We start from the raw sequence: 16222 nt of genomic DNA, 5'->3' as shown, positions 1-16222 counted from the left end.
TATGTTACCGTAGAACAATCTGTCATTAAACTGAAAACCTCAGATAACATTGTGGAGCTGGTTTATTTCTTTGTTTTTCGTCTTCACGTTTTGAAGATTGAACCTTCTTCAGACTGCAACTTCTTTATTCGTTACTCCACAGACTTCTGTTACTAATGTCCCAAAATTGACTACAATTGACTTTATTCCCATTATATGCAGTACCTCTATTATTTATGTGAATGGTTTTGCCGTCACCATTTGATTGCTTACACATGTAATCAGGGGATCTGTGGTCACAACCTGCACCATGTAGGCCTCTCACCGTTGTGAGCCGATGTTCCTTCATCACATCTATCATGATATTATATATTTGCACCCCTTCAGGTTCTATCGCCTCTTCGATTTCAACTGTTTGCCTCCCTCAATTTCCTCAAAAAGGTTTCCATTAGAATCACCAACAATGATATACTTTCTTACATCCCATGGGAGTTTTCTATGCATAGTCATTTACAAACTGTCCTCAGGAACTAACGCACTAATATGTTTTACATATATAGATCTTCACAAACATACTTTCATCCTCGTATTATCCCCAGATCTACGTCAAGGTGCGTCTAAGAATTCTTAATACTGCTCGATCTGTGATTATAAGTTTTCTAAGAATTCTTCCAAAATGTTAAATCCTACAACAGCTCTCACATCCCAGCTTTGTGCGTCTGCTGTAAATCCCCGTTTTGTAATTCTGATTTTTTCATTTTCACAATATGCTTGTGGGCTAATTCCTCTGAAATTTTAGAAACATCGATTTTCACTTTTTCTTTCTGTTTAGTTTCAGAAATTTGTAGGTCGGTGGAAGCTCCCAATGATTCGTTTCTTCCACAAACATCTGCTTTAATTCTTGACACTTTGTTGTCCAACTTCTCATTTTTCTAAATTCTGAATATTTTCATTAGTTTTACGTACCACTGGGCCAGCCTGTTTCTGAAGTTTATTTACTGACTGAGGAAGCGCTGTGCAAGGTTCGATTTTATCTGCTTTAAGCTGTTCATCTGCAGCTTTTACTTCCGACAGACGCTGTCCTCTAATGTGTCCAATTATTCGTCAACATTTTTCATACTTTCATTCATTGTACCTATCATGTCAAGTGAAACTTTACTTTACTAAGATTCCTAATTGACGCTTGAAGATTAAATTTTCTCACTTGATATGTTGTTGACGATAGCGTTTCAGACCATTGCACGTCTAGCTTATGGTTCACAGCTAACATTAATTTCATCAGCTCTGTTTTTACATTAGTTTTATGCTCTTGATCCATTACTGTAATTTTCGATTCCTTTTGATGAAAATCTTTACCATCCTGTTCACAAGTATATCTGTAAATGCATTCGCTGAGCAATTTAACTTGTCATAATTCTGTTTTTCAAAACCCACTAGTTTTATGTGATTAGTTATTATTTTGTCTTCGCTACCTAGCTGTTCCGGTTCTGCAATGCTGTTCTGCTGTGCCTACTCCATTCCCGATACGCCAGACACCAGCGTCGCAATGGTTTCTAATTTTCTGACAACCGCCAAATTTTCAATTTTGTCGATGTGTAAATGCATGGGTCAGGACAAAATTAACTATTGTCCGGTTCACTATAGTCAACATTTGTAACACTGCTGTCGGGATTTACTAGTTAAATATCCTTCCTAATTAGGAATAATGACTGTGGGCATATCGGTTCAAATGGTTCAAATGGCTCTGAGCACTATGGGACTCAACATCTTAGGTCATAAGTCCCCTAGAACTTAGAACTACTTAAACCTAACTAACCTAAGGACATCACACACACCCATGCCCGAGGCAGGATTCGAACCTGCGACCGTGGGCATATCGGGTCCTCATCGCCCTGTGACAACGAAAATTTTAAAAGCGAACATAAGAGTACTTTGTGTGAATAATTTTGAAATTGAAATTAAAGGAAAAATTATTTTGTTTACACAATAACTGGAAGGTTGACGTACGTATGGTCAATCATTTACAGTAGTATCTTCTAGCACTGCATTTAAATACTTAATATGAACTACATCATAAAAATACCACTAATTACTGCAATGTTGAAATATAATGTGCAGCTAGTAACACTCTGTCACGTAACTGCAACGGCCTTCAAATATGAAATACTGTCAGGACGAAGTCGTGAAGCTCCGTAAAATAAACTTTAGTTCCAAACAGCGTTACTAAATCAAATTTATACTGTTATTTAAATGAAGTAACTAACATTGTCTTATTATAATGGGTTGAGAAAAAATGATTTAAAAAGGCACCTATGCTGAAATCCATTTTAATTAATGGAAATCTAAATAGCTCAAAAATTTTTGAGAGCTGTACTTTACAAAGTTTACTGGTAGACTTATCTGTGTCAGCGCATTGTTGAAGTGTGTATGATAACTTTAGAGACAGATTTTCTCTCTCTCTCTCTCTCTCTCTCTCTCTCTCTCTCTGTGTGTGTGTATGTGTGTTTTGTAAAGATATTGTGGTTAATAATACATGGAGATAAATATCTCCCTCCGTCATCTCAGTATATTGACATCACAGAACTACTAAGCCTTCTGAGCACACTGACATTTATTGCCAGCAACACACTGCCACTGTTGACTCTTTCAACAACAAATATCTTTGGTACAGCCAGTGCAATTCCATATATTTTATTGTATATTACACATTTAGTTGTTACATGTAATTTAAGTCTTGAAGATAACATATTACAAAAATAATAAAAAATAAAATCGCAACTTTGGACAGAAAAATAGAGGCATTTATACAAATAGATTCCTACGCCACTATCAGCTGGCAGCACTTGTTATGTTTACAATACATTGCCATTTATGCTGAAATACTTCAAAATGAATTACTTGAGAAATTGATGCACAGAAGAGAGAAAATTATACAGAGTAGTCTGCCATGGCAAAACGTCATTTACTATCTATATTTTTGATGGATCTCAAAGAACCCTTACCTGGTGAATAAGAGCGTATTTTCAAAACGAGTGAAAAAAATGAAATGATCGTATGGCATTGTTGGCCGGGAGGACCCATTCGGGTTCGACCGCCAAGTGCACGTCTAATTTCAGTCGACGCCACATTGGGTGACTTGCGTGTCGATGATGAGGATGAAATGATGATGAGGACAACACAATACCCAGTCCACAAGCGCAAAAAATCTCCAAGCCGGCCGGGAATCGAACCCGGACCCCTCTGCATGCGAAGCAAGCACGTTACCACTTTTTTAGCTCCTTTTTTATTCATTCCACAGAAACAGCAACAAAAGTGGCTAGCTTAAAATGAAATGACATAAATAAGATGACAGATAATTTCAGTCATAAATCAGCTAAGCAGGCGGTCGTCAAAACGAGTAATATAAAGCAATTCAGAATCTGTAATCGATCTTCTTGTTCAGTGACATGGCTCCGTACATGTGAGTCCTGCATTGTACTGGTGATGTTTCGATGAAGCGTATTACATTCTGTCTAGGTCTGAGATTTTTGCTTCTATAGCTCTACAGCCTTATGCAGTTCGAACATTCCTAGCTGTACATATTCTTACATTCAAAGAGAGAGAAAGAATGCGGGTTATTTTACCATTATGATTTCTATTTATCTGCTACAAGACAACAAACATCTTAGTCGCTCCAGATATCGGTAACTTAATGGACCATGCATGTAGAGATAAATGTCACTATATAACCCACATACTGTTGCATCGTTAAGTGTATGAGTAAATTTTGTCCCTTTCGAAGAATTATAGTGTGATGGATTTCAGTGCATACAATTTAAAATCGGGCAAACAGTAGTTTCGTAAAGACACAGCTACCAACAGTATGTTTTAGACAGAAAAGCAAATTAGAGTGTCAATATTCTCTTGCCTGTAGCTGTAAGCTTCAGGGAAAGTGTGAGCATCCTTACCTAGAAGTTCTAATACCTTGTGATCGTAAGGTTGTCGATGTTACACGGACCTATTAGTTTCGATAATCGCAGTTGGAACCTTACAACAAGGTAGTTCACTCTTAGCTCTCAGCATTAAGAGAGGTTTCATACTGATTATAGACAGATAAATTATAAATTCGTTTCTTTTTCAGTCTCCTGAAGTTGGATCGCTGTTAAGAGAACAAGAAAGAGCTGGCCGTTTCGTATGCGCTATTTGTGCTGGTAAGTGTTTAAAATAATACTAAATCACATTTTGAAGTATACGCCTATAAATTTCGTTTAGTTGCTCACTTTATTTCATCAAACGCAACGTATCTCGAGAAGTGGTGACAATTTTATTAATAATGTTCGTCTATCAGGAAGAAGATATTCAGTGAAGCTTCAAGCAGTAAGCTTGTGAATCACAATTTGTTCTTGAATTTTTCAGTAAGTTACTGATTATGTGATATTATTCTAATGAATTTTAATTGCTCCAAATGTAAAAGTGGGGTTTAAATTCAGGTTTGTGGATGCATGATTACCAACTGAAAGATCAAAAATAATTTGTCCAAAATATATCTGTGAGATGAGTACATATTATTAATAGAAATACATTTATTTTTTTAACGTAACACAAGGTCAAAAAAAAATTACCATATTGTTTCGAGCGATAGTGGTATTATCGGTGAAGATATTAACTCTGAAAAGAAATAATATTTTTCGTTGCATTTGTTCATGGGGTATGACTTGAATTTAACAGAGATATAATAGTACTCCCTAGCACCGCTGAGTAGTAATATGTATGAACGGCTCTTATTTGCAGCGCCTACAGTTCTCAAGGCACACGGTGTTGGCTACGGCAAGAACATCACATCTTTTCCGCCACTTAAGGATGCCATGGTGGATGGCAACAAGTACAACTACAAGGAAGACAAAGTAGTCGTGGACGGTAGGTTTTTACGTAACTCAGTGGTATGTGTTGTGCTATTGACAGTGCATAGTGGCCGAAGTAAAGGGAAATGATCTTGGTTAGTCCGAGCGAGGTGGCGCTATGGTAAAAATCTGGACTCACATTCAGGAGGACGTCGGTTCAAATCCCAGTATATGTACGCAGGTTTTGTGTGGTTTCCCCCGGTCGCTGAAGGCAGATGACGGGACAGTTCCTCAGAAAAGATTACTACCTCAATCCGAACCTGTGTTCCGTCTTCAGTGGCCTCGTCAAAAAAGGGATGTTGAACCATGATGTTCTTCCTTCCCACTGATGCTTAACACATTAGTTTAAACTAGACTGATTGGCACTATTGAGCCGGCCGCTGTGGCCGAGCGGTTCTATGCGCTTCAGTCCGGAACTGCGCTGCTGCTACGGTCGCAGGTTCGAATCCTGCCTCGGCCATGGATGTGTGTGATGTCCGTAGGTTAGTTAGGTTTAATTAGTTCTAAGTCTAGGGGACTGATGACCTCAGATGTTAAGTTCCATAGTGCTCAGAGCCATTTGAACAATTTATTGGCACACTTGAATTTAAATGTCAGAAGTCTATCCTCATTGCTACTCTAAGCTTAGAACCAATTTGTAATTGAAATGTAAAGTATGAAATGAGGAAGTGCAAGAGAATGTGTAGGAAAGACGTATGCAAAACATCCCTACCAAGAAAAAGGATCAGTTAACGGGACACATGCTTCGCCGTCCAGCAACAATTTATTCTGGCTCTGGAAGGAGCGGTTGAGAGTAACAACAGTAGGGACAGACAAAGATTCAAGTGTGGCGTTGGGAGAAAAATATTAGCACAAGGGAGGAAGAGATAGGGGACAGGAAAATCAAGTCCACCGGCTAGGAACAAGTAAACTAGATGCTACTTGTCACCACGTGAGCTGGCAGAGCACATGCTGTTCGTAACTCGAGTTGATCAGAAGTCTGTCGCAATTTGTACTTCAGCTAACTTCAGTGTACTCTGTTGGGAAATGATCCAGCCATGTTTATTACTAAGTCTTTAAGATACAAACACAGCATCGCCTATTTTGTCTGTACCATCTGTCAACTACTTCCTTTTTTCTGGGCTTAGAAACGGAACTGCCACTGTATTTTGGACTTTATTGGGTGTTTACGCTACGCGAGGAGAGAAGTAATGAAATACATAATATTTTGCCTGTAAAAAGCAAGACAGTGATTGTACGGGCCAAGTGGACAGGCGGTGATGTTGTACACGGAGGTTTGTTCTCGTAGGGATTCTGTAAGAAGCGTAAGGTTCTCTTAACGCCTCTATTATGTCAAATACTCTCCTGCCACTTTACATTCCTTTCTTGTAGCGGCTACGTAAATTCAATTTTTACTTTGTAGTTTCGCCTGAGTACAAAAATATAGACCATATACATCATTTGGACCAGAGGCATGTACTAATGCATTCAGGATCTACTTTTGTACTATGGGCAAAGTTACGTACTCAAACAGTTAACATGGCACAATTTTGTCGCTTGTGTCTGAACAACTGACGGTTCGCAAAGTGATTTTTCTTACGGCCTACAGTTGATTACATTAACTTTTAGCATCCATCAAATCATGCATTAAAACTATTCCTTCCAGTAAATTAGCAACTACATGAAATATGATGTAAAATAAAGTCTTTCCAACACTAATTTAGGTGTTGCGTGAAAAAAGTAGATAAAAATTAAAAAACCAAAGAAATGGTTACTTCACTCTGTCGCAGATGAATATGGGCTGCTGGGAAGAAATCAATCAACAGCAAAAGCAGATCATAATACGGGAGACCAGAAAAAGAAATGGAAATACATACGACGAAACTAAAGGTGTGACGATACCCTCGTCAAGAGATCGAGGTCTTGGAAGATTAGTTTGGTCGATTTGGGGGAGGGGACCAACCAGCGAGGTCATCGATCCCATCGTATTAAGGACGGATGCGAAGGAAATCGGCCGTGCCCTAACAAAGGAACCATCCCGGCATTTGATTGAAGCGATTTTAGGAAAATCACGGAAAACCTTAATCAGGATGGCTGGACGCGGGTTTGAAGTGTCGTCCTCCCGAATGCGAGTCCAGTGTGCTAACCACTGTGCCACCTCGCTCGGTGGCCTTGAGAGATATAGTATTCCAACCAAACTATGAAAGAAATAAACCTTATTTAACGAAGATAAAACTGTTGCACCATCAGACGATATATACTGATCAGCCACAACATTATGACCACCTTAATAGCAGCCGGAATGTCCACCTATGGTACGGATAGGAGTGGCGACGCGTCGTAGCATGGAAGCAATGAGGCCTCGCTAGGTCGCTGAAGGGAGTTGGCACCACATGTGCACACACAAGTCACCTCATTCCCATGAATTCCGGGGAGGGGAGCGATCAGCTCTGGCGCCACGTGTTCTAACGGGTTCATGTCTGGGGAGTTGGAGGGCCAATACATCAACTGGAACTCGCCACTGTGTTCCTCGAACCACTCCATCACACTCCTGGCTTAGTGACGTGGAGCATTATCCTGTTGAAAAATGCCACTGCCGTCGGGAAACATGATCGTCATGAACGGGTGTACGAGTCTGCAACCAATGTACGATACTCCTTGGCCGTCATGTTGCCTTGCACGAGCTCCACTGGACACATGGATGCCCACGTAAACGTTCCCCAGAGTATAATGGATCTGCTGCCAATCTGTGTCCATACCGAACTATAGGATACCGTGATGTTAACATTGGCACATATATAAGTCGTCGGCTGCGAAGGCCCGTCGTTAGGAGTGTTCCGTGCACTGTGTGTTTAGACACACTTGTATTCCGCCAGTATTAAAGTCTAATGTCATTTCCGTCACAGTTCGCCACTTGTCCAGTTTTACCAGTCTGCCCAACCTAGGACATACGACATCTGGTTGTGGTTTTATCTTGGTTTCGCTACGTGTTGAAGACGCTCAGCACAGCCCTGCTCGAATACCCAACAAATCGTGCAGTTTCCGAAATGCTCGTGCCGAGTCTCCGGACCATAACAAAGTGCCCTCGATCAAACTTAGATAGATTGCGCGGTTTCCCAATTGTACACATGGACAGCACACTCACTGATAGTGTATACACCGTGCGTGTGTCTGACTTGCAGTCATTCCTCGCCAGATGACGCCGCTATTGCCTGGACGGGTTTATATCGATAATGGTGGTCATAATTTTCTGGCTGATAAGTGTACAAAGAGAGTAAGGTAAAAACCTGTTGGAAAGTTTTCAAGAATGCTTAAAGAACAGACAAATACAGAACTCTAGCGAACATTTAAAGAAGGATTATAACTGTAGTGATATTCAAATCTCTGTGTTAAAAGGAGGGACATAGTTTTGGTATTAAATAACAGCGAGAATTACCACCATTTCGACTTCTGTTTTGAAAACCATCTAAATCAATCAACAACAGACGAAACCACCAGAATTCTTCACACGGAGTCAAAACCACTGAGTCTTACCCAAATAAGATTGTCAAAGAACGCAAAAATAAATGAGCGTCGAGAGCGAAGGTATAGTAGCTGAAATGAGACAATTAGAGGGTGCAAAGAAACAGAATATTCAACGTCCGATCTGCAATTTATACAAAAGATAAAAAATCTCTGGAGACCGGAAATGCACCGTTATAAATCGATCACATAAGAAGGGAGACTGAAAAGCCCAAACAACTACTATAGGTATTCCTGCTACCCGTTGTTACAAAGTGATTTAAACGTAGTAGAAGAGAAAGTTAATTTGAAAGAGGTTCCAGAAAAAAGGAGGTTCTATGTGGAAAAAACCTTATGTCTCAAGAGAATTCTGGAAACAGGAACAATCAGAGGAAGAAACGCGGTATTTGTGTTTGTTAATTGCGAAAGAGACTTTAATAGTAAAATATGTTGGAATCAATCGCAAATAATGTGTATTACAAATCCAGATCGAGATTTAGTTCACTGTGTGACCATCTTCACTGTTAAAAGACGTTTAAGGAAACAGTTGCAATAAGATTTTTTTTCCAGTTCCCCACAAAGGGGGAGGGCGGACAGTGTATAAAATAGCTCTCCAGCCAAAGGATGCAGAACTATATTTAAAGATGGTTGATTTATACAAAAGGTGATAAATGATTTTGTAAAAAATACATAGTTGGATGATATCGACAATTTTTACATAAACGCAAGTGACAATAAACGAGGATTTTGTAAAGTATACGTAGGTGGAAGATACTCACGATTTTTAAAATTCGTTTGACAATTTTAAATTATAGTTAAAGTACAGTCATCGATGAAAATGAAAGATGCCATGGTGTAATAGGATTATAGGTGACATGAAAAAATTGTCAGGTTGAAGGTGCGATGAGTATGACTATGGGGTCCTGTAGAACCGCATACAGCGACTAGAAGTCAGCAATTTGGATGAAGTGGGAAGAAGAAAATGGGAGGATAGTATGAGATGGAACGTTGTGATTAGTGTTGGAAAGCAAAGTATGTCTCGGAACGAAGTTAATCGTTGGAGAGTAGGAGTTGGTTAAAATTTCGGTGGGAGAGGATGGTTAAGGCATGGAAGCGCATGGAAGGTGGAATAGGGATGTAGTGGTGCAGCAGGCTATCTGGACTAATTATCATTGGGTGGGAAACTGGGTGCTGGAGCTGGATTTTGCGATTGATGTATGGGATCCGAAGGTGTTCTGGGAAGAAGTGTGGGAAATGGATGAGTTGGTACACGATGAGACTTGGGAAAGGTAGGCGGATGTGGAAGGCGAGACGGAGTGCACGTCTTTCCAGGATTTCAAGGGACTGATAGAATTAAGGCGAGGCAGAAATCCAGGTAACGCTGGCTTAGTTTAGGATGGGGTGGATAAGGGGTCTGTAGGTGAGCATAATAATAGAAGGATGTAGACCCGAGGCCTGCTTGTAGTTTTAGTCGGTTTCGGGCTTTGTGTTGGATGATTAGCAGATGTGCATTCCATGTTAGTTTTCTGTAGTAATTTAGACCCAAATATTTAACTGTGTTAGTCAGAGGGATAGGTTGATTGTAGATGGAGAGATGGAAGTCTTGACGACGGAAACGCCGAGTGGTGCAACATGAGATGGTGGCTTGGCTTTTCTGTGTATTCAATTGAAGTTTCCACGTATTACACTACTCGATTAGGAGATTCACGTGTCGTTAGAGGTACAATGACGTAACATGCATGACTTATTACATGTACAGTTGTTTAAAATTTATGCTAGTCAGTGACAAAATACAGATCGCTAACTGTAAGTTAAAATTATAACACTACTTATATCTACGCATAGTCCCAAATGGAGTATTCATATCAAAGGCTGAGTTCACACTGAGGCCGATGTTTACAGTTACAATGCAGTTTGTTTCGGTGTACGTCACATTAATCTACAGCACCCTCTGTTCATGTGTAATATTTTAATAAACGGTATTAACTTTATTTTAAAGTTACTATGTGTCATCATTTTATTTATATTTTAGACTTTATAAAACTTACGTACGTAAAACAAGTAAGGTGGTTGTAACTAAACAAAGTGACTAATGTTTTTCATACATACATACGTTGTGGTAATTATTGTTTAAAATACAAAACATCTTGTTCAAAAGATCTTATTTAGGTACCAAAATTTTTTTATTGAAACACTGTTACCTTGTAAGCACAGTGGAACGAATTGGAACAGGCAATGGAGTGCAAGACACAGCACCAACAGCATTAAGTCAAAAGTACCCGAAATCTTTCTGCTTTATAATGTTCTTTCTCATAATCTTCACATAAAAATGAATTATAATTTACTCAGTTTGGTGTTAAAACAAACAGACTTTCAACTGCATCATGTAATAACGTGGGAAATGCACTATACGAGGTTTGGAACTTTAATATTGGCAACTATTTATTTACAGCTCGTAGAAAATAGATACGTGTTTCAAAGTTTTGCTGACCTTCAATGCTGCTCAGTTTTGGAACACAAACTACGATCAGCTTAGAGACAGAAGTGATGACACTTTCTGCAGGATCTGGCCATCATTTTGCAGGATAATGCTCAAGCACGTAAAGTGCAAGCTGTTACTGATTTGTTTGACTGGGCAATAGACCGCGCCGCTCGAACTGTCAGCACAACTGGCACTGCTAAGAGTATCCTAAGACTTCCACATCGCTGACAAAGGGTTATACACAATGCTGGTGACTACTCTGAAGGTCAGTATAACTTTGAAACGTGTATCTATTTTGTACGAGCAGTAAATAAATAGTTGCTACTATAAAAGTTCCAATCCTCTTATTTGTCCCCAAAAACCACGTACACACATGCGATCTAGAAGAAGTGTAATCGCAAATAGCACCTGATGGTAAGGATCTTCATATGCATCCACTAGGTCCTCACGTATAGGCTATCCTTCTCACATGGATGGAGCATTCTCATGTGTGAGAACAAATCAGGTGCAATATGCCAACTTTCAAGAACGTAAGCAGCTCAATTAGGTTTTTCTGTCGTAATTTTTCGATGTAAGGCGACAAGTTCGCTAAACCTGGCTTCAAGCAGTTTAGCGGCTTGTCACATATGTTTGACATTTGGGACATAGGATGGCAGTCGGGACATACAATTCTACAAGCGCCTGGTTCACTATGAACATTATGGAAGAACTGGAAATTTACACACATACGAATAAATATCCAAACAATTTCCTCAAAGAACAAACTAGTTTGAAAGATAAAAATAATTTAGAAAAGTTTATTGCAATTTTAGAAAAACGAAACGGAAAAAAGCCACGTAAGTGACACAAAAACAGTGGACAATCTTTAACTGCAGTTAATACATGGAGGTAAACATTTTTACCTTCACACATTAACAACAAAATTCTATCTATGATACACAATTACCATCTCTGACCTTCAGAGATATGATTTACTCTGTAAAGATAAAGCGTCGTGGGGGCGAGGAATGTCATTTCATCTGTAAACATGTTATTTTATACAAACTAATTTACATGATTTGTACAACTTGTCAGTAAACAAATTTCCGCTCAAATATGAACGCCACTCCACCTGGACGTAAGTAAAACTGTAATACATAGAAATACCACCAGCATAAGCTACATACAATATTTTGCAGCTAACTGGGAGTCGGTTTATATAAAAACTAGCTGACAGACCGTGTGTTTCCCGGGCATTCATTATGACAATTTCCTATTAGAAACGAAACCTTATATGTACTCCTGCAGTAGATGATCTCAGACAGTTTTTGTACGCCGGGCGCAGCTGCTTGGAGTGATTACAACGCGATGTTGTAAATGGCTCTATGACAACGCCTGTTCAAAGCTCTATAGATGGTTGTTGTTTTCACCTACGGCTGTTTGCGCTTCTCAGTTGAGAACTGTCAAAAGCGCTGAAAGGAGTCAGGGATTTTCCTAAGTTGACTCGACTGTAGGACTGTCTCAGTAGTAATGAATAAACGTTTTAAAACTTCCTACATGATGTGTCATTTTTTCTCGCATATCAGTTTTTATGCTGGCATATCTCTAAAACTATTTGTCGTATAATAATATGTTTGTGTAGGTACGTTCAGCGGCATGTGTGGATACTGACTGCGAAATATATTGCGAGTAAACTTAGTAGTAAAGAAATAATAAATTCAAACGTAATGCGCAATGCGGCAGTTCTTCATGAATCTCTGTGTTTATGACGGCATTCTCCTAAACTATATGTGCTGCCATTACAAAATTTTAAATTTTGTAGGTGCATTTAGCGGTACACACACACACACACACACACACACACACACACACACACACACACACACACACACACACACACATATATATATATATATATATATATATATATATATATATATATATCATATTTTGTTCTCATGACGCTGCAAGCTCGGCAGAGAAGAAATTATTAATCTTCTTGGGGAGAATGCTAAACTAATAGTATATTCGTGATTTGATGTACCATAATGTGATTCCGACAAATGTTACTTAAATATATTGATCTGCAACACATAGGCTTAGCATTGATGTAATTTCGACAAATGAGTTTCACGAAAATGCTTAATTGCTGGAAAACACTAAATGAAGGATTTTAGAGTCCTGTACAAGGTCTATACGGGATAGTTTTTAAGCCTGAACTACGAAAAATCGCTTACAATATGGGACTTTTGGCAGCCCTAGATGTATCACTAAAAACCGAGCAGACTTCTCCACTGCGCAACCTTTGTTTCGTATTCTTTCAAGGCTTCGTTAGGCTATGTTGATGTTACACGAGCTCTTGTTGTCCAATAGGTTTCCAATGTTGAAATATTATGTAATACATTCTAAGACAAAAGAAAGAAAAAAGACACACAGTGAAGGAATTATCCGAAGGAGACGGAACTCGATAGATGTACATGTTCAAACGAATGATTACAATTTCAAAAAAGACTGACTGATTGATGCAAGAGAGAGTTTCACAAGTTGACTAAGTCAGAAACACGTCTGCCCGCCTCTAGCCATTATGCTAGCAGTAATAATAATAATGAGCGGGGCGCTGCGGCCGCCGCTCCACAAGTTCTTTAACGCCACTACGGCGACTTGCGAGTGAATGAGGATGAAAGACACACAACACCCAGTCATCTCGAGGCAGAGAAAATCCCTGACCCTGCCTGGAATCGAACCCGATACCCCGTGCGCGGGAAGCGAGCACGCAACCGCAAGACCACTAGCGGCGGACATGCAAGCAGTAATTCGGCTTGGCATTGATCGATAGAGTTGTTGGATGTCCTCCTGAGGGATATCTTTCCGAATTCTGTACAATTACCGCGTACCACTGTGGTGTAAGGATGCCACGGATGACAACCAAACGGGTCCTGATATGAAAAGAAATGGCACCCCAAACCATCACTCCTGGTTGTCGGGCCGTCTGGCGGGCGACAAATGGTTCAAATTGCTCTGAGCACTATGGGACTCAACATCTGAGGTCATCAGTACCCTATACTTAGAACTACTTAAACCTAACTAACCTAAGGACATCACACACATCCATGGTCGAGGCAGGATTCGAACCTGCGACCGTAGCAGCAGCGCGGTTCCGCATTGAAGCGCTTAGAACCGCTCGGCCACAGCGGCCGGCGGCGGCCGACAGTCATGCTGGTATTCCTCAACTGTCCAGGGCGTCTCCAGACACGTCTTCGTTGCCCACTGGAGCTCAGTTCGAAGCGGGACTCATCACTGACGATAATTCTACTCTCTTTAATGAGATTCCAGGCCCAAGACGAGTCTGGAGATGGGATACCAACTTGACTGCCTCCCGCTATGTGGCCAAACAACCAGAAGTGATGGTGTCATTTTTTTTTCGTAGCAGGACCCTTTTGATTACCATCCGCAGCATCCCTACAGCAGAGCGGAAGACGACAATATTCGACGCCCCGTTTTGTTGCCCTTCATGGCTAGCCATTCTGGGCTTACATTCCAGCAAGGTAATGCCCTCCTGCAGACGACGAGAGTTTCTACTGATTGTCTTCGCGTTTGCCAAAATCTGCCTCGGGCAGTAAAGTCGCCGGATCTTTCCCAAATCGAGAGCGTTTGGCGTATTATGGGCAGGGTCTCCAACCAGCTCGGGATTTTGACGATCAAACGCGGTAATTGCACAGAATTTGGCACCATGTCCCTCAGGAGAATACCCAACAACTTAACCAATCCGTACTAAGCCCAATAACTGCTTGCATGAGGACCATAAATGGATCAACACGTTATTGGCTTGTTAAATTTGAGAAGCTCTTTCTTTTGAATAAATCATTCAGTTTTTCTGAAAAGCTTATAATTTGGTTGTCTGTACATGTACATCACCTCTACTAATTTCCGTCCCATTCGGGTAATTTCTTTGTTGCGGTTCGTTTCTTTGCCCTATAATGTATGTAAGGTATATTAATTGAACCTAATGCTATTGGTGTGCCCACAGGAAAGCTCATTACGAGCCGTGGACCGGGCACGGCGTTCGACTTCGCGCTGCGGATCGTGGAGGAGATGGTGGACAAGGAGACGGCGCTCACCGTGGCCAAGGCGATGCTGCTGGCGTGAGGGGGCCACCCCTCATACGTACTCAGCGCCCACGCCGAAATACGAGGACACACACTTTGTCCACCCTCATGTTTGAAAATATAGTGATACTTCATCGCTTCATATGCATACGAAGTCATCGTAGTTTCGGCGTGGTAGGCAATTTAATGGTAATACAGATAATTGTAGATAACGTTAAGAACGAGCTACCAAATTGAAGAACTGGCTGTAAACAATGATTAAGGACAAGCTGGAATTTCAAGTGCACAAATTGTGATTTATTTATTCCGGTTTGTCATTATTTACAGATATTTCTAATGTAACGTTATGTTCCTTAAATTCCAAAACCTATCCAAAGTTTTATTCTTAAAAATTTTTCAGTGAGTACTTGTTTGCTTGCAAATGTAATCATTTACTTACCATTGTTTACTTACTGGGCGAGTTAGCAAAACGTTACTGTGAAATATCTCAAAAATATAAATTTAAAACGCCAAAAAAGTTTCATTTAATTGCATGTGCATTATAAATTTTTGCAATAACAAAGTATAACAACCTCAAAAACTACTCGTTTGATTCAGCAAAATATAAAATTATTTTTATTGTCACCTTAATACAGCCGTAAATGATGAGAAGAGTGGCCTTCAACATTTCTGTCATCACACTCACGTAAATTCAGGTAGACCGTGGTAAGGGATACAGTTAACATAGTTTACTTGCTTAAATGACACATGCAGTAACTCTCATTCTCGTTGACTGTCACTTACCACTGTTTTACCATATGCCAGCTGCACACCAGACTTACGGAGATGATGTATTCAATAGCAAGAGATGATACAAGAAGTGTCATGAATAGTAATTTTTTATTAATCGTTACACTCTTCGTCATCTGATTTATTACTGTAGAATTTCAGTTGCTTCCTTTATCAGAATACTCGAAAATATCTAAGACGGAAACCATACAATAGTACACACATAAAGAAAAAACAACAGCCGCAGATGGTATCAGATCACTCAAACCATTTATCGCAGCTGCGGACCCTGTAACGCTGCGCGCGGGCGCACGATACTCATTAAAGCCTGTACTATGGTAAGTTGACGGGCTTTACCTTATGAGAAAGGATTTTTGTATCGATATTGACCGCGTGTACCTGAATGGAGGCAAAATGAGACTTACACCCACTCTGTAGTAACAATGATACGTCAAGCAAGTTCGAAATGCAACTGCACGTCAGGACGGACAAGAAACAAGACAGAAGAAGCTACCAATTTGTTAATAATACGGTCGCCAGCCTAATTA

The 16222-nt window shown here is 40.0% G+C and overlaps 1 protein-coding gene across 1 annotated transcript in view; it reads left to right on the top strand.

The window, feature by feature from the left end:
- LOC126162224 (Parkinson disease protein 7 homolog) overlaps nt 1-15770 on the top strand; it is a 54832-nt gene extending 39062 nt beyond the window's left edge. Inside the window, exons 4-6 of the mRNA XM_049918585.1 lie at nt 4100-4169; nt 4750-4875; nt 14828-15770. Coding sequence (XP_049774542.1) covers nt 4100-4169; nt 4750-4875; nt 14828-14946 — 315 coding nt within the window. The 3' untranslated portion in view covers nt 14947-15770. The remainder of the gene's footprint in view (nt 1-4099; nt 4170-4749; nt 4876-14827) is intronic.
- Nucleotides 15771-16222: the final 452 nt, after the last annotated feature.

The sequence above is a fragment of the Schistocerca cancellata genome, chromosome 1 (genome assembly GCF_023864275.1).
Source record: "Schistocerca cancellata isolate TAMUIC-IGC-003103 chromosome 1, iqSchCanc2.1, whole genome shotgun sequence".
Classification (NCBI taxonomy): Eukaryota; Metazoa; Arthropoda; class Insecta; order Orthoptera; family Acrididae; genus Schistocerca; species Schistocerca cancellata.
Note: the sequence above shows the minus strand (reverse complement) of the source record. Positions and strands in the feature narration are given on the sequence as shown.